The sequence below is a fragment of the Thermobia domestica genome, chromosome 3 (genome assembly GCF_964235325.1).
Source record: "Thermobia domestica chromosome 3, izTheDome1.hap1.1, whole genome shotgun sequence".
Taxonomy (NCBI): Eukaryota; Metazoa; Arthropoda; class Insecta; order Zygentoma; family Lepismatidae; genus Thermobia; species Thermobia domestica.
Window position 1 is genome coordinate 145,430,510 of NC_137456.1, and position 22,298 is coordinate 145,452,807.

Below are 22,298 nucleotides of genomic sequence, written 5' to 3' on the forward strand. Positions count from 1 at the left end.
ATATTTTCAAAGAGTTGTATTAGTTGTTGATATTTAGGTTGATTTAGACTTTTAGAATAGATATAAAGATTTGCATATTTTAACCAATCAGGCGCTAACAAGAAATTATCAATCATTAGCGTTGTCTTACCACACCCACTAGGTCCAGATAACAATATACCATTCTTCTTCTTTTTTACAGTTTGGTCTAATAACCTTACTTGAATGTCCCATTTATTCATTTCAAATTTTATTATATAATAAATGAAAGTATTTAATTGAAACCGTTATTCATCTGAGCTAAGCATGTACTTACATTATCCATTTGAAAACATTTTAGAAGTAGCTGTTGCAGGATTTTGTACAACATACTTAACTCCAAACATTACAGAGAAAAATAATAAATTAAAATTTTATAACTTTCCTGGCTATACTAATCTTGCAAAACAACTCATAGTTCAACCTGGACAATATAGTTTAAAAGAGTTAGAACAACATATTAAATCAAATCTTCCATACTCCGCCGATGCTTTTAAAAATCTTAAATTTACTGAGGACAGAGAGAAAAATAGAGTTAAAATATTTAACGAGAATTGTAACATGATCTTAGATACCATTAATACTGTATTAAGTTTTAGCGAAAAAAACTTGACCAAAAGCATAGAACATGTTGGAGATAAGCCGCCAAAGTTTCATCCATTCCATACTATAAATATTCACTGTGATTTAGCAGAAGGTATGATTTTAAAAGATAACGATACAACACACAACGAAACAGATTTAATAGCAACGTTTAGAACAAATGCAGAGTTTAGAGAACCAATTATATATGAGCCTAAAGAGAAGATATTTTTTCCAATACACCACAACAAATTAAATAATATCAAAGTTTCAATTCAAGATGAGAATGGTGATTTGATTGATTTTGGTGGAGCTCGTATAACTGTTTTACTTGCTGTTAAATAGATATAAATTTTTGTATATAATAAATATGGATATTTTTGGTAATGTTAAAAGTAGAAAAAACGATATTAGTGAGGATAAATTAAATAACGTTGTTAATGTAAGTCAGCTTAGATCATTAGAAGCTAGTATTAACAGTCAATTAGAGAATGATAGAAAATGATTTGAAGATGTAGTAGAAACGTTGCAAGACACATACATCATGAAAGAAGATTTTCAAAAGATTAGGGTAGATGCTACTAAATTGATTATGCAGAAAGAAACTATACCCCTAATATGTCAATTGAGAGCTAAAAATGTTAAGGAACCAATCTTTAGAATATTCAATCTTTCTAATGGTTATAAATTTCTCTATAATGGGAAAATAATGCACATGGAATTAAGTTTGGATACATACTTTCTAAAGATATATTTAGGTGATACTTTCATTGAGCCTTTGATTGAGCCTTTGACTGATACTTTGATACCTTTTGGTTTTAAGAAGAATGATATAATAACGATTAAACCAAATAAAAATTCAGCTATGGAAGAAGAACAATTATTGTTTGTTGTAATGTATATAGAAAGAGAGGTTTCACATAACAACATTCTAATTCAATCTATATAACAACATTCTAATTCAATCTATATAACAACATTCTAATTCAATCTATATAACAATATTCTAATTCAATCTATATAACAACATTCTAATTCAATCTATATAACAACATTCTAATTCAATCTATATAACAACATTCTAATTCAATCTATATAACAACATTCTAATTCAATCTATATAACAACATTCTAGATTGAATTATACAGATGAATTATAAATTGTTATATAGATTGAATTATTGTTTGAATTATAGACTAAGTTATAGAAAGTTATATTGATTAAATTATATAGATGAACAGTGTTTGAATTGTAGAAGTTATTATATAGATTGATAATAGATTGATTATAGATAGAATTATAGATCGAAGTTCGTGATCAATTATAGTATTAATCAACAAATACCAACAACAGCATTAATTATAGTATTAATCAACAACAGCATTAATTATAGTATTAATTAACAACAGCATTAATTATAGTATTAATCATCGAATACCGACACACGTTAATTATAGTATTAATCATCAAATATCGACACCCGTTAATTAGAGTATTAATCATCAAATATCGACACCCGTTAATTATAGTATTAATCATCAAATATCGACAACAGCATCAAACAAACATATCTTTGAATTATAGTTTGAATTAGGCCGATCTTTAGAATGATGTTGGTAGTTGATATAGTGTTTGAATTATAGATTGAGGTTAATAATTTCCCATATAATAGTATGATGTATTGTGTTAAGTGTAAGAAATCAACAGATACAAAAATAGATAACATTAGAATAGAACAAACAAAGAATGGAAGATATATTAAGAAAGGTATATGTGTTGTATGTGGTGTTAATAAATCTCAATTCATTAAAAAGCCCGATTGACTAGAAGAAGGTAAAGGTATTTGAGAAGACATTATAGAAGAAATTCATAAACATGTAAGGAAAAACTATCCCAGGTTAAGTGTTATTGATAGTGGTGTGTTAAAAGGTATTTCCAAAATTAATAAAGGGTATAAGTATTTGCTAACGATTATAGATGTGTTTTCAAAATATGCATTAGCTGTTCCTGTTAAAGATAAGAGTGGGAAGAATGTTACAGAAGCATTTGAATCAGTGTTAAAAGTAAGAAAATCCAACAATTTACAAACAGATCAAGGGAAAGAGTTTTACAAGAAAGAATTTGAAGATTTGATGAGAGAAAACAATATTAATCATTACTCAACATATAGTGGTAAAAAAGCTTCTGTTGTTGAAAGAGTTAACAAAACACTTAAACAAAATATGTGAAAGAAATTTACTGTTAAAGGTAATTATAAGTGGTTAAAAATATTGCAAGGTTTGGTTGATGAATATAATAACAAAGTACATAGAACAATTGGTGTGAATCCTGTAGAAGTGAATAAGAAAAATGAGCATGTGATATTGAAAAAAGTGTATAAGAAAGAATATAAGTATGTTAAGTTAAAGTATAAGATTGGTGATTATGCTCGTATAAGTAAAATTAAAGGTTTGTTTGAAAAAGGTTATACACCAAATTGGTCAGCAGAAGCGTTTGTTATTAATGAGGTTATACCATCTAATCCACCAACATATAAAATTAAAGATTTAAACAATGAAGAAGTTAGAGGAAGATTTTATGAACCAGAATTATTTAAAACTAAATATAAGGATGAGTATTTGGTTGAAAAAATATTGAGAATGAAAGGTAATAAAGTGTTTGTTAAATGGTTAGGGTTTAATAATTCACATAATACTTGGATAGATAAGAGTAATGTAATATTTATTATAAATGTTATATTTTATGGTTTAATAATTCACATAATAATTAAATAAATAAATAAAAGTAGTGTAATATTATAAATGTTATATTTTATGGTTATTCCATAAAAGATAATTAGGATAAGAAGGTGAGTGATGAATATGAATATAATAGTGATGATTATGATGATGAATGAGATTATGAAAATGATTTAGTTTTTATCATATTAATAGTGACTTTGATGGGGTGATCCCATAAAAGTCGTGTAGTAAGAAAACACACTAATATATGTAGACAGTGACAGGGGTGTACAAATATTAACAGTTGTCTTAGGAAAATTGAGTATGCTAACGTTGGTATATATAACATGAAAAAAATATTATGAAAATGATCTAAAAATTTGGTGAATATAAAAAACTACAGTATTTTTTCATATAAGATGAGTATATATAATGTTAATTTTACTGGTGAGGAGATGAAGGAGTTGTCGATTACAAAACTAAAACTAATATGAAAAGTCAAGAAAATCCGTAACTATAGCTCTTTAAATAAGAGTGAATTAATCAAAAATATCGAACAATTTCAAAATGAACCAGATAAATTGAAAGTTATATACACAATGAAAGTTGATGAACTAACAAACCATTGTAAAAGGAAAGGAATAAAGGGTTATTCAAGATTAAGAAGGGCTGAACTTATTGATCTTATTAAACAACATGAAGATGAACAAAACAGATCACAAATTAGAAACATATTTCCATTTAAACAAGATGTTTTTTGAAGAATCCAAACCACAACGAATACCAATTAAAGTAGAAACAAAGGAAACAGTAATACAGAAACGATTACAAACTATCACAATTGAAAACATAGGAGGATATAAAGATCCGGTGAAGTTTTTAAATATAAGTGGAAAGGTTGTGATTAACAAAATCAAGGAAGAATTAAAGCACAACCCATTAAAAGTCAACCTTGTATTCATTTGTAATTATATTAAAGATAAAGATGTACAAGAACATAATTTTAAAACTATGAATGAAAGAATATTACAATCAACTGACCTAGATGAATATACAACTCACGCAAATCAAAAACTTTGTAGAGAGATGGAGGAATTTTTGGTAGAGGATCAGGATGGACATTGCACCAAATTAAATATTTAGAAATCAGATTAAATAAATATGTACCATTGAGAGCTTTTTCCTATATTGACCTTCCTAAACCAATTAAAGATAAGAAAGCAGTAATTAATGTTCAAAATAAAGATAATAAATGTTTCTTATATTCTATTGCAAGTTATTTAAAACAGCAGAAAAAGATCCTCAACGATCTTCACATTATACAGAAATTGTGGATGAATTACAAAAGAAATATTGTAATAGTATTGAATTTCCCGTTCAGTTAAAAGATATAGTAAAGTTTGAAAAGAGAAGTAACATATCCATTAACGTGTATAGCTATGATGATGAATATAATATATACCCACTTGAAATCACAAAAGATATGCAGGAAAAACACGTTAATTTATTATATGTAAAGGATGAAAATAACGATCATTTTTCTTGGATAAAGGATTTATCGAGATTAATAAGAAGTCAAGTAACAAAACATACTAAAAATTATACTTCTGTGATAGGTGTTTAACAAGACGTTTTAGAAATGAGATGCAATTACAAGAACATGAGCTATATTGTAAAGAGCATGAATCTGTTAGAATAGAACTTCCAAAACAATATGACAATCAAATACAGTTCCAAAATTATAATAGATCATTGAGAGTACCATTTGCGATATATGCCGATTTTGAATGTTTGTTGTGTAAAATGGAAGTAGAGCATAAGTGTTCTAAATCTGTGAAGTATCAAAAGGATTTACCAATGAGTTTCTGTTATTACATCAAATACTCAAATGGTGTGTATAAAAGTCCTGTTAGTTATATTGGTTTAGATGCTGCAAAGGTGTTTGTGAAGAAGTTAAAACAAGAAGAAATAGAAATAAAGAAAATATATAACAAAAAAGTTGAAATGAATGACCTAACTAAAGATGAGAACGAGATACATATAATAATTCTAACAGTTGTCATATATGTGAGAGAAACTTGAATGATTTACCACCAGCAATTGAAAAACAAATATGATATATAAGAAAATACAATTCGCTAAAGATAATGATAGCATGATTGAAAATTTAGAAGAATGGAAACATGAATTAGAAAAATGTTTAAAGGATATAAATAAAAATAAAGCAAAAGTAAGAGATCTTGATCATTTAACTGGAAAGTTTAGAGGTGCAGCTCACAGTTATTTTAACTTAAGCTATCGAAATCCTAATTTTATTCCAGTATTTATTCACAACTTAAGTGGTTATGATACTAACCTGTTTGTTAAAGAACTTGCTTATGATAAGAATGAAATAAAACTAATTGCAAACAATGAAGAAAGATATAAAACATACTCGAAATATGAGAAAGTTGATAAAAAGAATGGGATTAATTTACGATTTCTAGATTCATTTAGGTTTATGTCAAAGAGTTTAGCAGAACTAGCAAATAACCTTACAAAAGAACAATATAGAGAAAGGTCAAAGTATTTCCCTAATGATTTATTAGATTTAGTAATTAAAAAGGTGTGTACCATATGATTATATTGACTCAATTGAAAGATTAGAAGAAACAAACTACCTTCAAAAGAAATGTTCTTTAATAAACTTACTAAAACCCACATCAGTGATAAAGATTATGAGCATGCCGAAAATGTTTGGAAGTTATTCAATATTAAAAATCTAGGTGAATATACAGAACTTTATAACAAGACAGATGTATTAATATTAGCTGATGTATTTGAAAGTTTTAAAGATGTGCGTTTAAAACCATATGGTTTAGATCCTGCTTGGTATTTCACTGCTCCTGGTTTATCGTGGGATTCAATGTTAAAGATAACTAAGATCAAACCTGAAATGTTAACTGACTATCACAAAATATTAATGATAGAGAAAGGTATAAGAGGTGGAATTTCACAATGTAGTAAGAGATATGTAAAAGCAAATAATAAGTATATTTAAAGTTATAACAAAGACGAACCTTCAAAGTATTTAGCTTATCTAGATGCAAATAATTTATATAGTTGGGCTATGAGTCATTACATGCCTTACAAAGACTTTAAATGGGTTCAATCTTACATAAATATAATGAATATTCCAGATGATTCAGAAACTGGCTACATATTAGAAGTTGATTTAGAATATCCAGAACACTTACATGATAAACATTCAGATCTACCATTAGCTCCAGAAAATATGTGTCCACCAGGATCAAAACATTCAAAATTATTAACAACGTTTTATAATAAAGAAAGATATGTTATTCACTACAGAAACTTAAAACTATATATGTCACTTGGGATGATATTAAAGAAAATTCACAGAGTATTAGAGTTCAAGCAATCAAACTGGTTAAAGGAATATATTGATCTAAATACAAATATGAGAACAAGAGCTAAGAATAAATTTGAGGAAGATTTTTACAAGTTAATGAATAATAGCGTATTTGGTAAAACAATGGAAAACATTAGAAAGAGACCATCTATTACCTTAGAATGTGATCCAATGAGGGTGGAAAAGTTAATAGCGAAACCGAACCTTGATTACAGAACAAAATTTACTGAAGATTTGTGTGCGATACATATGAAAAAAGAAAAATTGACCTTCAACAAACCAATATATGTTGGTATGAGTGTGCTAGATTTGTCAAAACTATTAATGTATGACTCCATTACAACATTATGAAACCTAAATATGATATTTATATAGGCTTATGTTATATGGATACTGATAGTTTTATATATGAAATTCAGGTAGATGACTTCTACAAAGACTTAAAAGAAATGGTTGGTTTATTTGATACAAGTAAATATGGAAAGGATAATCAATATGGAATACCACTAGTAAACGAAAAAGTATTAGGAAAGATGAAGGATGAAACAATGGTAAAAGAATGACAGAATCTATTGGGTTAAGATCAAAGATGTATACCTTTAAAGTTGAAAATAAAGAGGAGAAAAAAGCAAAAGGAATAACAAAATGTGTAGTAACAAAAGAGTTACAATTTGATGATTATAAGCAAACCCTATTCAATGATGTGAAAACATACAAAAATATAAATCTAATTCGAAGTTGTAAGCATGATGTGTATACCATAGCTGTAAATAAGTTCGCATTAGATTCAAATGATGATAAAAGATATATACTAGAGGGTGGTGTAAGTACATTAGCTTGGAGGCATTATAAGATATAGTTAAAATGTATTTATGTGTAGTTTAGTTTTAGGTCATATTTAATTAACTTTTATGTGTGGTGTAGTTGATAGGTGTTAGTGAGTAATTATGTATAGTTTAGTTTTAAGTAAAATTTAATTAACTTTTATATGTGGTGTAGATGATAGGTGTTAGTGAGTAATTATGTGTAGTTTAGTTTTAGGTAAAATTTATATTTTTAAGTCATAACAGTTGTTTTTGTAATTTTATCCTGAGACATAGGCAACCAGTAATACATGAAAATAATTGTTTTGTAGTCTAGTATTTATATCCTGTTTACATTTCCTTAATAATTTCTTAAATAGTGCAGATGTTCTGATTTTTATAATTTTATCCTTAGACATAGACAACCAGTAACGCGTTACAAAAAAATTATAGGAAAATAGAAACCATTTACCGTTTGAATTTTTAAAATCGAAGAATATTTGGTGGTTATAACAAAATCAAAGTTTCGGGAATTTTTTACGGGTTTATTTTTGAATTTTCCTGAAAATGTTATTCTTTTAAAAAGTCTTAGAATTTTGAATTGATTATGCTAGTATTTTTTATTTTTCAAAGCTGACATAAATTAGCAGAGTTATTAAAATTCAAAATCGTATCCTTAACGGTATACACCCAGCTATGCACCAGAAAAATCACATCTTTAATTCTATTGTGCGACCCGTTTGTATTTTCAAAATATATCTATAAAAAAGGATAATATTAAGCATTTTCCATTTTGCCCCTGAAATTTCGAACGTTATGCAAACCCTCAAACTTGCCCCTGAAATTATGCAACCCGCAATACATATATGGGCTATCCAAAAATGAAATCACATTATCAAAATATTCAATAGGAACCAAGATATCGATAATCTTACTACTACTATATTTTGAATTTGCCGCTTCTTTAATCTACTTGTGTTTACGTTGTTGCGTCATCAATACAGTGTTATCTGGTGGAGAGTGAGAAGAGTGCTTGTATATGTATGTTTGAGAGACATTTGCATAGCTAAAGTTGCCCGTTCAAAAATTTGCATAAGAAATAATCTTGAAACAAGAAATCAAAGACAGACACCCCGCCAAAGCTTTTGTCTGAGTTAATGCTGGCGGAGTTAATGCTGGCGGAGTTGCTTCTAAAAAGAAAGAAAATATGTTGTTGCTGCTCCGGTTGACTGAAGAGAATGTGAGTGTGGATGAGTGTATGATGATGTAAGCAAGTCACGTTCCCATGCTAAGAAAGAAAAAGAGAGAGGCTATATAAATCTAAATACATACATGTATGCTGTTGCTTCTCTCGAGCAAACTGAATTGCAAATGTGTGTGTGTGCACAAACCTTCTGTGTTGGGTTGTATAAATACAGGCGGCAAAATGCTAAATTCGTTATTTTTTATCCGATTTTGATATTTCAAACGGCATTTAAATGAGTATGTATCAGAGTTTAAAATGCAATTGTTCATTCTTGTTAAATGTTGTTAGATTTAGTGATTTTTTTTATTTTTTAACTAGATTTAGTGACTTTTTGTATCCAGATTTAATGATTTTTGAAGTCAAAACCGGTTATAACCAATTTTTGTAACGAGATTTAGTGATTTTTTGTTTTTGTAACTAGATTTAGTGATTTTTTTAATTTTTAACTAGATTTAGTGACTTTTTGTATCCAGATTTAATGATTTTTGAAGTCAAAACCGGTTATAACCAGATTTTTGTAACCAGATTTAGTGATTTTTTGTTTTTGTAACTAGATTTAGTGATTTTTTTTATTTTTTAACTAGATTTAGTGACTTTTTTGTATCCAGATTTAATGATTTTTGAAGTCAAAACTGGTTATAACCAGATTTAGTAACTTTTCTTGTAACAGATTTAGTGATTTTTTGTAACTAGATTTAGTGATAGAATGCATTAGAAGTTATTATGAGTAAGATAGAAGTTATTTGAGATGTGATAGAAGTTATTTGGGGGATAGGAAGTGTTAAAAATTATTAGGGGGTAAATTAGAAGATATTTGGAAGCAGGGGTGTGCTATGTTATTGAGGGGGGTGAAATGCGCCAGAACATACATTTCTCGCCTACTAGGAATAAAACTTAGGATTTGAACACGTATTTGTAGGATTTTTTTTCAATTAGAATATGAGCCCCCAAGAGTTTATGAACGTTACTAATGCTATACTCTATTCAGTGAAACAACTTGAAATTGGTCTCTTAAACAAGTGGTTATCTTGCTAACTCTCACTTTTCTCTATATATGGAGACATAACACGAGCATCTAACAGTGAGTCACTTTTAATATTTCATGAAACAGCACATGTTACAATTTCTTAACCCTTTCAATAATAGTGTTTTCAAGTACATTGATACACATGATCATTAACTTCTACTCAGAATTATTTTTAAGAAAATTCACAATTCTCACTTAAGGGAAGTCATAGGTTACATTTTTTGTATATATGTTGTGGGAAATTTTAATATTATTGGAAAGAAACCCGTACTTTTCCCATCGTTTGTATAGGCAATTTACTCATATTACAACATTATTTTTTTCTGTTAATGTGCTGCCTTCTACAACACAACTGAAAGTCAATATGTATTCATATTATCTGTAACATTTAAAATATCTACTAGGAATACAACAAACAAGGAGAAGTATTTTAATTTCTTCTTAAATTATATGTATAGGGATATGACACATTGAAGACACGGTTTCTTTCCATACATCTCAACAAGTAATTGCTACGAATTTTCTGTTAAGCAAATATGATGCAACTTCGACAATCAGGAACAATATTTTTTATCTCCAATAATTAAATATATTCTAAAACTTTATCCCATATAGGTTATAGGTAGAGCAAACAGGATCTCTACAGAGCTCCGTAGGAGGTTAATCAGAGTGGAGTTAGGGACCCAATGCTCCGTGGCAAGGAGAGGGGTGGTTAAGAGCCTGCATTAGTAAAAATAATACGAAATTTACCATTTTTCTTATGCTTGTTTGTTCATCAGTGAAAGGAGATAATGAAATGCAAGTCACCACAATCATAGATAATACTATTCTACAACAGAAAATATGAAGCTGAAGAATGTTCAGTGTTGCAATCCATAGAAATTACAGTGTTGTCAGAAAAACAATTTCCCTAAAATCTAAGTTAAGACAGCGAGTAGAGGAATGAACTCAACTGTATTTGATTATGTATCATGTTGTTTTGGTTTCCTGTGAACTGCTTTTAAAATAATAGTTGCATTTAGTTTGTAATAAACAAAATAGTTTTAACATACAGTTATTAAAAGTAAATAATAATGTTAATTAAAAAGTAGTTCACAAGAAACCAAAACAACATGATACGTAATCAAATGCAGTTGAGTTCATTTCTCTACTATCTGTCTTAGCTCAGATTTTGGGGAAATTGTTTTTCTGGCAACACTGTAATTTCTATGGATTGCAACACTGAACATTCTTCAGGTTCATATTTTCTGTTGTAGAACAGCATTATCTATGATTGTGGTAACTTGCATTTCATTATCTCCTTTCACTGATGAATAATCAAGCAAAAGAAAATGGTAAATTTCGTATTATTTTTAGTAAGTCAGGCTCTTAAGTGTCCAGCAGAGCCCCGTAGCAGGCTCAGTGGCTGAGATTAGGATTCCCAGACAGTACACCATAGCAGGCTAAGCCAGGAGATAGGATAGGCGTAGTCCCGTAGGAGACCTTGGGTTAGGTTACTCCTTATCTTCCGTGGCAAACAGTAGGAGGGACGCCAGGAAACTGGTACAGATTTGCCGTCGTCCACCCAATATATAGGGGTCCTTGGGTAGTGGTGGCGCTGCTGTTCCGATGTTATCGTCTGCTCCATGGGAGAAGCCAAAAGTGCGTCGTCTGCAGATCATAGCTGATCCATCTGGTGCGTAGAATCATCTTAAACTATGTGGTGGTGTTTGTAAACACTGGCGTGTTGAATTGTTTATACACCACACCACGTGGGCCATTACAATATGCACTCTTTGAAGTAGAATATTAGTAAGAATTTCCCTGTGGTCTTGGTTTTGTTATCACACACTCCCTTGTCACATATTGTTTTGTTAGTTCACAACTCAAATAACATCGAAGCTGAACTTCAGTACAACCAATATTCGAAGACTCCAATTGAGTTTGATATTCGTACATTGACACTATATATTTGCTGAACAATATTAATCTTTTAATAACAGTATACCGATTTCCCTCATAGCCAAACATTACCTTTGTTGAATATTCAACATACAATTAACTTCTTCTGCTACAAAATAGAATGCATTCATTTTTAGAACTCCATGAAAAAAAGAAAACAAATAACATACTATCATGTATTTTCCATTCTGCATCTGGTGTTGTTACAAATGTATATAATGTTTATTATTTTGAAAAATCAGATTCTACTAATTACGTATTATTTTGTTGATATCTTTGGTATGTTTTGGACATAATTCATTTCATCAAGGAGAAAGTGAAAGAAAAACAAAGAGAATAGTACTCTCAGACTTGCACAACAAGGACTTATCCTGTTAGGAATACGATAGAAGAAACCAAGATGTAAATGTACAAAGGCTTTTATTAGCGAAACATTTGATTGGGTTGGCAGTCGTAAACTCTCCCTCCGTTTTGTTACGCTGAGAGTATTTTCAGCTCTACAATTGTTGGAAATTTTAATTGTACCGTGTCCTGCGAAAACGAACTAAGCGCCACTTTCATACTTTTAGGAAAATTACGTATAAAGGTTGATGTCCAGCATTAATGTAGCCGTAGTCGAAAGTGAAATTATGTTTCTTTTTCTTTTTTTTCTTTTTTTTGGAAAGGTGTTGGTTTTCCTCTCTTTTCGATTGTGCAAAACGTTCTAATGCTTATCAAAAAGCAATCGTCGCATTTACGTGGATTTTCAAAGTTTGGCGCTTAGTTCATTTTTGCATAAGAGAGTACAATTGTTCCCTGGAAACAAAGCTTTTGTTTTTCCAATCTCCACACTTGGACACAAACGTCTTGTTTTATCTATGAAACTAAACTAGTATTTTTTAATTTATCGTCGAATATAAATATAAAACTTATAACAGAACAGAATAATGCCAATATTGATTTTAATCCTTTTGTGAATGTAGTGGAATCTTTTTGTACTATTCTTTATCCAGATTTCAAAATCTAGAAATACGATTAAGTTCTTGATACAGAATAATCAATATGCAAAAAAGCATAACCGCGAGTCGTGTTCTAAAACTTATTTTTTAAAGTGTTTAATTATAAATTAGGCACAAATGTAATAGAAGAAATTTAATAACAAATTAATCCATAGTATGAGAATTAGTTCATTTTAAAAAGAAAAATGATTGAAAATTCATTTATTGTCTTGTTTGGTGTACTTATTTGTAGTAATTACTTCTGTAAATATATATAAATTACTAGCTACAACACTCATTCTTGTCAATGGTCAATAGGTTTAGAAAAATTATCTGAGCACCCTTCAGATAAACATTTCAATCAAAATGTAATTAATTATGAGCTGTATTCGTCATGTGATTTGTTTATTATATAATAATTTTGAAAGGAGAGTCACCTTTTGTGGTTGTAATAATAGACAACAAACAATGTTGATTCTAGTGTGGCGAAATGTATAAAGAAATTAACATTGATGTCTCCTTTAAGAATACTTGAATGATATAGAAAATGTCCTTCCCCGGTAAATAACGATAATCATTAGAACTGTGATAAGTGACTTTTTTAAAAAATAATCGTTTATATGCAAAGTTTCGTTTTCCTCATTTCACTTCATCTATGGTTCTCAATTTTGCAACAAAAAAAAATACAATAGAAATCTTCAACTCCTTTAGCATATTATTCGAAAAGAAAATAATTTGTATTTGTTACATCGATAAATCAATTATTCTCCGTTCAAATGTCATGTACCAAGATATATGTATCAATTTTGCTCGGGTATCTAACAATGATTAGCTTTAATTATTTCATATAATAATACAGACTGCACTCTTTTATCCTTCCATTAGCTGAATTACCGAATTCACTAAACTCGTTTTTATTAGGCAAGGTCTGTAACAAAATACAGAACTCTAACTTGTTCTAACCATTATCTTTACACGTTACAGAATTAATAGTAGGGAATCTCAATATTAAATAAATAGTTGTCTAATTTTATTTTTAGAATGGATTTTTTAGGCACTAGAATACGAGATTCTATTCTTTAATTTTGTATTTTATATACTGGTATTCATATCTTTAGTTTAAGATAATCCTCACATCGGACGGTTTTTCAATAAACAAACATAAAATAATGTGGTACGTAACTCAATCCCTTCCTTCTTAGCAGGAAGATTTTTGAAAATGTTCAAACAAGTGTTGAATTTGTGTTTCGTGAAGACATATGCCAAACTTTAGAACTACTGCTTATAATAATCCTAATTTGGAGCTACTTCACTATATAAAATAATTTTGAATATTTTAGAATTATCACTTATTCTTTTTATTCGGAGGGGAGTTTCTTAATGTGACACGTTTCTCGTTATTTATTTCTTATAGTTGGCTTTATATGTCGAGATTAATATACCTAAGAGTTCTTGGTAATGGAAGCATAATTTTCTAATTAGGATATGTATTTCCAGGAATTCTCTTCCTTAATTTTGTGAGAAATTCATGTCCAAATTTCATGTTGGAACGTACCATAGTATGACATATCCGACGAAAACCATCTTCTACCGTACTTTTGAATAGTAAATAAGATAGCAAAATTTTCCTTACCCCACCTACATACATACTAATTTAATAATTATAGCACTTTCTGTCAATTTCTGTCAATTTTATTTTACAATTTCTGTTAGTTTCATGTGTTCGTTTCACGTCGAAATATCAAGAAAACTTTTAACCACGTGTACAATTATTTTAAATTAGAACTGGAAATACCGACGTCATGCCCTATTAGAAGTTTCGATAAACATGGGCATGTTATTAAAATAATTATGATCTTCTTTCTTTTATCCTTCTCATCCTACACTTTTCGCTCTTTCAAGGTCAAATATTAAAAAACTCGTGAAACAACTTACACAACATATTAAATGGCAAGTCCAAATAGCATATTTGATATTTTTACCTTTGTATATTACAAAGTTTGTACATTTAATTTGCTAACTGCAACTTACATTTTCTAAATTCATCAAACCATTATTTGTACAACTTTTCTATTGTTTCACTGTCAAAACTCTCACACAAAAAGGAAACAGTATTTGGTATCAATCATAAGTTAGGAAAATGTTAAAACTATCATTGGTTATCTTGATTCAAACTAGTTTCTGGATATTATAATGAGTATTTTCATACAATGGCTTATGTTTATTGTTCATAATTATTCTGACAGATTCAGCCGTGCTAACTTTCAGTGTGTGTTCACGTTTAAAATTTTGATTTTTGATGATCTTGATTGTAGTACTAAAACTTAGTTTTATGATAACAATAGCTTATTCATTGCTACTTACTAGGAGTGTTTGTAGAAGTTTGTGAGGTGGTAGTAGCTGTACTTGACGTTCCCTTAGTTGTAGTATGTTCAGTTGTTGTTTGCGTTACATCTGTAAATAAATGATGATGTTATTTCCATGAAAGTCATGAAACTGCTCCTATATCGATCCAATTAAAGCTGTTTCCATTACACTCATTTCATTGCTATACATAAAGCGAATCATAGGTATATAAGGCAAGAAGGAAAATAGAAATTGTGAATTAAATAACACTATTATTAAATTAAAAAGATTTTACTTCCACGTTTTACGCTGTCCTCACATTAAAGTTCAATGCTGATTATTTAAAAGATTTTTACGCATTTCTTAATCATTTTATAGGATTATTATGTCATATTGAAAGTAAAGCTTAATACACATCTCTACGTCTTAATACAATGAAATTAATGCATCACACATATATAATAACGTTACACTTTTGTCGTATTCGTATTACTAGTCTATCACCTTCTACTTCCGTTGGCATTTTCGTATTTTGCGTATCCCCATAACATTTCGCAATAATTCCGAAGTACATAATGAACTCCATTTATTTCTACACATTTATAATACTTTCATGCTAATTTACACATACTTTTCAATGTTCTGAAGAAACAAAATTTTTAAAAATATTCATCTTCATTTCCTACACGACTAGAATGAATTACGAGATAAAATATCACTCACTTAAAATTCTTCTTCCATCAAAAGTACAATGAACGTTACTATTTATTTATTGCAGTTTTCAGTGGATTTTAGTATGATATATTAGTATATACTGACTGTAAAACAAAACAAGCAAAACGATGCCATATTGGTTGTTCAAAATTTAAAGAAAGGAATTATGCGTTTCTTAGAAATGATAAGTGGAGATATAGATCACATTGAAGAGAATAATATTGCATTCGAAAGGTATTTCTGGAATATTTACTATTAATTGTTTCTACCACGTACATTAAAAACTAAACGAAAATTTCCTTTTCTGATATGTAAGTCAAAAGTTCTAATCACACAATTCTACGATAAATAAATATGAATTATGATAATATGTTCTCCTCTTGCTGGAAATATGAATACTTGTTTTCCTAGTCAGTATTTTGTTTATTAACAAAACTTACCCCATCAGGATCCTGTCGCCAGATGCCGCGGTCGGACTGCTGGCGCCGGATACCGACGTCTTTCAGCGCGATTTTCGACGTCGACGAAGAATAGTCTTGTCGAGCAGTCAGAAAACAGCCGGAAATGAGTATTTAATGCGCCGGTGCCGCCGTCGGAAAGTTATCTTGCCGAGCAGTCGCCAAACAGTCGTAAAGGCGCAGTAAATGAGCCGTCCCTCCCCCCCCCCCATCAAAAAGAGGCCGGCATAACGAGTCGGAAGAGGGTCGGAAAGAGGCTCTTCCGACTGTTTTGAGTACTCTGACGGTCCCCAATAGTCGGCAAAGAGTAGGCAAAGGGCATTTTATTTTATGATTTTCGATCGCTTGCCACTTCGGCAAAGGTCGGCAACTTTAAACAAGTAGATCATCGTGACACCGCAGACGGGTGTCGGCTGTCTCCCTCTTTCCCACCACGACTTCCTGATGGGGAATGTTTTAAAAAAAATCTTTATCTAAACTAAATCAGTTTTTATTCATTCTTAAAACAAAGGAAGATATTTTGCAAAATTCCTGTAGAACTACAGGATATTGACGATAATTAAAATTATTAGTATTAATAGTATAACCGCTATCCTTGTATATTCGTAACATAGTGTGAACTAATGTACTGTAATAGTTATCTGTAGTTTGATAAAATTCATAACGATGTTAGTGAAGCTGTCATCTGTCTTGACCGCTGGAAGTGCTGCAGAACTCAAGTTCTACCTTGCACAAACTCTAAACGAAAAAATTAGAAACAGCATAAGAGATGTATCTTGTTTCGAAAAGAATATACATATTACGAAGAATTATTTTGTCCAAACTATCTATCGCTGCATCTCGGCTCGGCTATTGGAGAAACGAATATATAGTCTAGTTTATATTCATAGCTGCTAGATGTCAGTTGTCTTCTGTTTTGCTTGGTAGCCGTCATATGTTTAAAATGGCTACCCCGCAACAGAAATCACATTGTGTTCACAAGTTTTCGCAGTGCAAATCCGTGATTTCAGTTCAAAGGCGTTTTAGGTTGAGGTACCACATTTGATCCGCCGAATTAAACGAACATTCCCAGATGATATCGACAGTTTGTAGATACAGGATGTGTATGTAAAGGAAAGAGTCATGGTCGCCCTCGTGTTCCTCAAGTAATTGTTGCACGAATTCAAACTGCTTTCCAACGTAGTCCTTCAAAATCAACTCGTCGTGCCAGTGGGGAGTTACAAGTGCCGACAACAACAATTTGGCGTGTTTTGAGATCTCGGTTGAGTATGAAGCCGTACAAGTTACAACTGTTACAAGCTTTGCGTCCTGATGACCAACGTAAACGTGTGGCATTTTGTAACTAGATTCTGGATCCTATTAATAACGAAAAACTTTTGCACAACGCATCGTGTTCAGTGATGAAGCGACTTTCCGTATTAGTGGTCAGGTACAAAAACAAAATGTTCGAATTTGGATCCTACAGATCCCACATGCACTCATTGCACACGTACGAGATTCGCCCAAAGTCAATGTGTTTTGTGCGATATCCCGATCATCTGTTTACGGCTCATTTGTCTTTAATGGAAACACGTTAACAGTCAGCAGTATCTTGCTATGTTACAAAACTGGTTGTTTCCCAGGCTACACGAAGACAACTTCATTTTTCAACAAGACGGGGCAACCCCTCACTGGAGTCGCGAAGTGCGTGAATATTTGAATGAAACTCTACCTAACCGCTGGATTGGTCGTTAAGGAGCTGGCGACTTAGCATGTTTTAACTGGCCTCCACGGTCACCGGGTTTACCATCCTATGACTTCTTCCTGTGTGGTTTCGTTAAAGACAACGTTTAAGTACCACCACTCCCACAGAACCTGGGAGAGTTGAAGAACCGGATTCGTACTGCCATAACATCAGTGACGCAGGACATGCTTGCCCGAGTATGGGAGGAATTTGAGTATCGATGTGATATTGTTCGTGTCGCTGATGGAGGACATATTGAACATCTGTAATTTGAACTTTGAACTGTACTTTGAACTTGAGAGGTTCGAAAATATGAAAGAAATTGCATATTCATATGTCTTAAAGTTTAATAAATATATGCATTCTAAATACGTATATTCTCTTTGAAACAGTGTGTAAATTAGAAAAGATCTCGAACTTAGTACTTTAGCACATATTTTTAGGATTTATGTCATTTAGAATTTGAGCCTTAGGATTTGTGAACGGTATCGGTATTATACTTTATTCTGGGGAAAGCATTTAGCGTTAGCCTTAAGTTAGGATAACGTTAAAAACGAAGTGTATCCTTAATTCAAACTAGTTAGTGAATATTATAAATAGCATGTTCACGCAAAGGATTACGTATAACATTCATAATTATTCAGACAAGTTAAGCAATATTAACTTGTAGACATTAGCGGATAAGCTTTTACATTTTTTGTTGATGATCTTCATTAAAACTATAAAGGTACGAGTATAATAAGAATAGTTTAATAATTTCTACTTACTAGGAGTATTTGATGGTGTTTGTGAGGTACTAGTGGTTGTACTTGAGGTTCCAATAGTTGCAGTATGTTCTGTTGTCGATTGAGTAATATCTGTAAATATACGATGATATTTGCATGGAAATCATGAAAATGGTATTATGCCGATCCGATTAATACTGTTCCATTTATACTTATTCGATTCCTATCAATAAAGCAAAAAATTGGTATATTTCTATGATTGCTAATTTAATCAAAATTAGTGGAGGTAGACAGGAGCGAAAATAGAAATTGTGAATTAAATAACACTATTATTAAACTATACAGAATGTACTTCCAACTTTTAAGTTCTTCTACCATATATGAAATTTATGATAAACAAATTAATTTCATCAGACGTTTCCATCATTTCCGTAAGATTATTAAACCTTAATGAAAGAGAAGTACATATAAGTTCCTGAGTTTTAATATAATAGATGTTGTGCGTTACCCGTAATTTAGGACAGTACAGCTTAGTCCCATTCGTATTACTAGTCTATGGTATTCTACCTATGTTAGCATTTTAATATTTTGCTTAGTCCCATAAAACATTCCATTGATTCACTAAGATGCACAACCTTCATCTTATTAATTTCTAAGCACTTAAAGCATTTTTATATTAATTTACACATGTTTTTCATTGTTATGAAGAAACAAAATTTGCGAAAAATATATTTCTTCATTCCGACTTGAGTAGAATGAATTACCTAGTTTAAAATATCACTCATTTAAAATTCTTCTTTACATCAAGAGTTCAACGTGTGTTACATTTCGTTTACTAGATTTTTCATTGCACTTTAATGTGAGATATTTGTATGAATTGTCTGAGAAACAACCAAACAAAGCGAAACTATTTGTGGTCGTTGCTGTTTACGAAAATCGGAGGATTCTGAACAATAAAATTACGGCAAAATGCAATTCCTTAATAGCCGCAAAATATTAAAAAAGGTTCTTCCAGAAAAGTTATAGCATAATTGGACTACGTGCGTGGCACTTGAAAAAGCGAAGTGAAATCAGTTTGCGTGTGCAAATAGATGGTATATTGAATCTCGTTTACAGAGTGTGAAGTCGTGTTTGTGTAGTGCTTAAGGTATGGGAATAGGTAAGCGAAGTGTGCAGAAGGACACAGAAGGAATCTGCCATTTCTTTCAAAATGTGTGTAACAGAGATTGGAGACTGACTTATAGCCACTTCATCAGTGAAGAGATTGCCAGAAGTACTATTTATCGTATTCTGGATAGAATTTAGGACACCGGCAACGCCAGATACGAGAAGTCACCAGGTCGTTGCGCGGGTGATGAATCAAAAAGTTGTGAAGAAACTTGAATTGGAACTTTTGAAGAATTCCAGCGTGTCTATCTGCAAATAGAACCAAAAATTGAAATTTCCGACTACTACCTTATACATAGTCAAAAATGAAAAATTCGGTTTCAAAGAGTTTAAAATAACGGGTCTCCGAAATGTACATTAGAACAAAATATAAGTGCACAAGAAAGTGCCGCAAAAGTGCTGGAAAAATGGATTCAGCGTCATTGAAAATACTAGTGATTGATGACGAGACGTACTATCCTGTCGTCCCTAATGATGTTTCGAGACGTAAGTACTATTCATGCCGAGATAAAACACACGTTAGGGATAAATTCAAATTCAAGGCCAAGCCGAAGTTTCCCAAGAAATACATGATATGGCAAGCAATGGACACTAAGGGAGGGGTTTAGGCACCTTATATTCCGACGACCACAATGACAGCAGACATTTACCTTAATGGATGCATTAAAAAAAATTGCTTCCTTTTATCAACGATGGAAATATTCTATTTCTGGCCAGACAAGGCAACACGTAGTGCGCTACTAAAATCACCGACTACCAGAAAGCAAAAACATCGACTTCGTTGAAAACAAGACAGTGCCACTTGCGTTCCCCAAGCGAGTCCGATTGAAAAAGACTGGGCTTTCTGCAAACGTACGTAACGAAAAGACCGGAACCAGTGAAAAATCTAACTTGCTTCAGGAGCATTCGAACACGAATCTCCAAGGATATGGCCAAGCGGATTGGCAAAACTCTTTTGATGTATGTAAGTAAAAACCTTCTGAAAATGGGAGGAGAAGGAGTTTATGGTCCACTAAAATAGTTCTCCATTTTCTTAAAAAATAATACTAATGTGAGTAAATATTACTTTTGGTGTTCGTTTACTATTTTTCTTTCCACTTCCTTCATGTGCATATTACAATTTTCCGGAACAACTTGTTAATTGTAACATTTTCAGCGTTAGTAACATAACCATTCATTGTATATTCGTAACATCTTGGCAATGAATGCACTCATATATTTATGAGTAATAATTCTAAAATTTATAGCGATGTGAATAGAAGTGGCATATGTCTTAAAAGACGTAACTCGTACAGAACACAAGCTCTACACAGCACAGACTCCAAATGGAGTAAGTTCTAAACGGCACAAGTCATAGAGGAACCCTAAAACATACTATTTATGCACTTGTTTGCAGAATTTGCGTCTGTTAGAATATGATGTCTTAGGATTTATGAACGTAACAGGTATTATACTCTATTCTGGGGAAAGCATTTGGATTCATTTCAACACTCGTATGATATGAATTTGAAAAAAAAAAAAAATATTATTAATTGCTGTCGTAAACAAATGCTTCTCTATCTAAATCTTGCATTTCATTACATTTTATACTAGCATTTTACAGGGACTCGTTTTAATTATTTCATGAAACACCATGTGTTGCACTTCTTTACGGTTGAAAAAATATAATTTTGAATACAGAAATACACGACATGCCATACATTTACTCTGACTTTATTTGAAGTTCGAAATTCTTACTTAACAGAGGCCATACATTAGCATAAGGGTCTTGAGAATAAGTAGTGTAAATTTTAATATTATTTTGAAAGACTCTCTCACTTTTCTCTTAAGCGAAATTAAGGAATAAAACGAAAATGAAATGAAATGAAATGTGAATACTAAAACCCAAACAAATAAAATTATATTCATATCAACGATAGTTATGCATCAAGAGCAGCAATACTATCACTATTGCTTTCTCACCTCTATTCAATACACGCCTTAAACATCTTTCTCCCAAAAAGCTCAACTGGCTCTTCCCTCACTTCTGCACAAAGAAAAGTGTGAAATGACGAACTATATTTTGTAATGCGCTTATTTCTTAGTTGATTGCTACTGTTCAATAAAGTGCTTGTGCAATTATGCTTAAAGTGGTGTCAATAATATGAAAATCCCTGTGTTACTTCCTAAAACAGGAGTAGTTTCCTTAAAACTAATTTTTTTTTTAAACTAAAACTCTGAGAACTAATGATTCGACACTAATATGGTCGTTTTCCAAACTTTTACCTGTTACTATCCACGTTCCTGGGTGCTAAAGGGGCCTTAAATAGGACTTAAATAACGTCATAAGTGTTACTATTTATTTAAGCAACTCCGGGAAACTGTGTTCCATACAAATATCGGTCATTTTGGATCATCTTATACGTAACACCTTCCATTCTTTCTAGATTGTCTATGGG

The 22,298-nt window shown here is 31.1% G+C and overlaps 1 protein-coding gene across 32 annotated transcripts in view; it reads right to left on the bottom strand.

Moving 5' to 3' along the window:
* LOC145680788 (uncharacterized) overlaps positions 1-22,298 on the bottom strand; it is a 246,679-nt gene that overhangs the window by 188,625 nt on the left and 35,756 nt on the right. For 31 of the 32 annotated variants that reach the window (XM_081751809.1, XM_081751806.1, XM_081751805.1 and 28 more), the window contains 2 exons: positions 18,736-18,825; positions 15,092-15,181 (listed from right to left, as the gene is read on the bottom strand). In XM_081751809.1, the coding sequence (XP_081607935.1) occupies positions 15,092-15,181; positions 18,736-18,825 (180 nt within the window). The remainder of the gene's footprint in view (positions 1-15,091; positions 15,182-18,735; positions 18,826-22,298) is intronic. The other variant, XM_081751808.1, reaches the window with a different exon arrangement.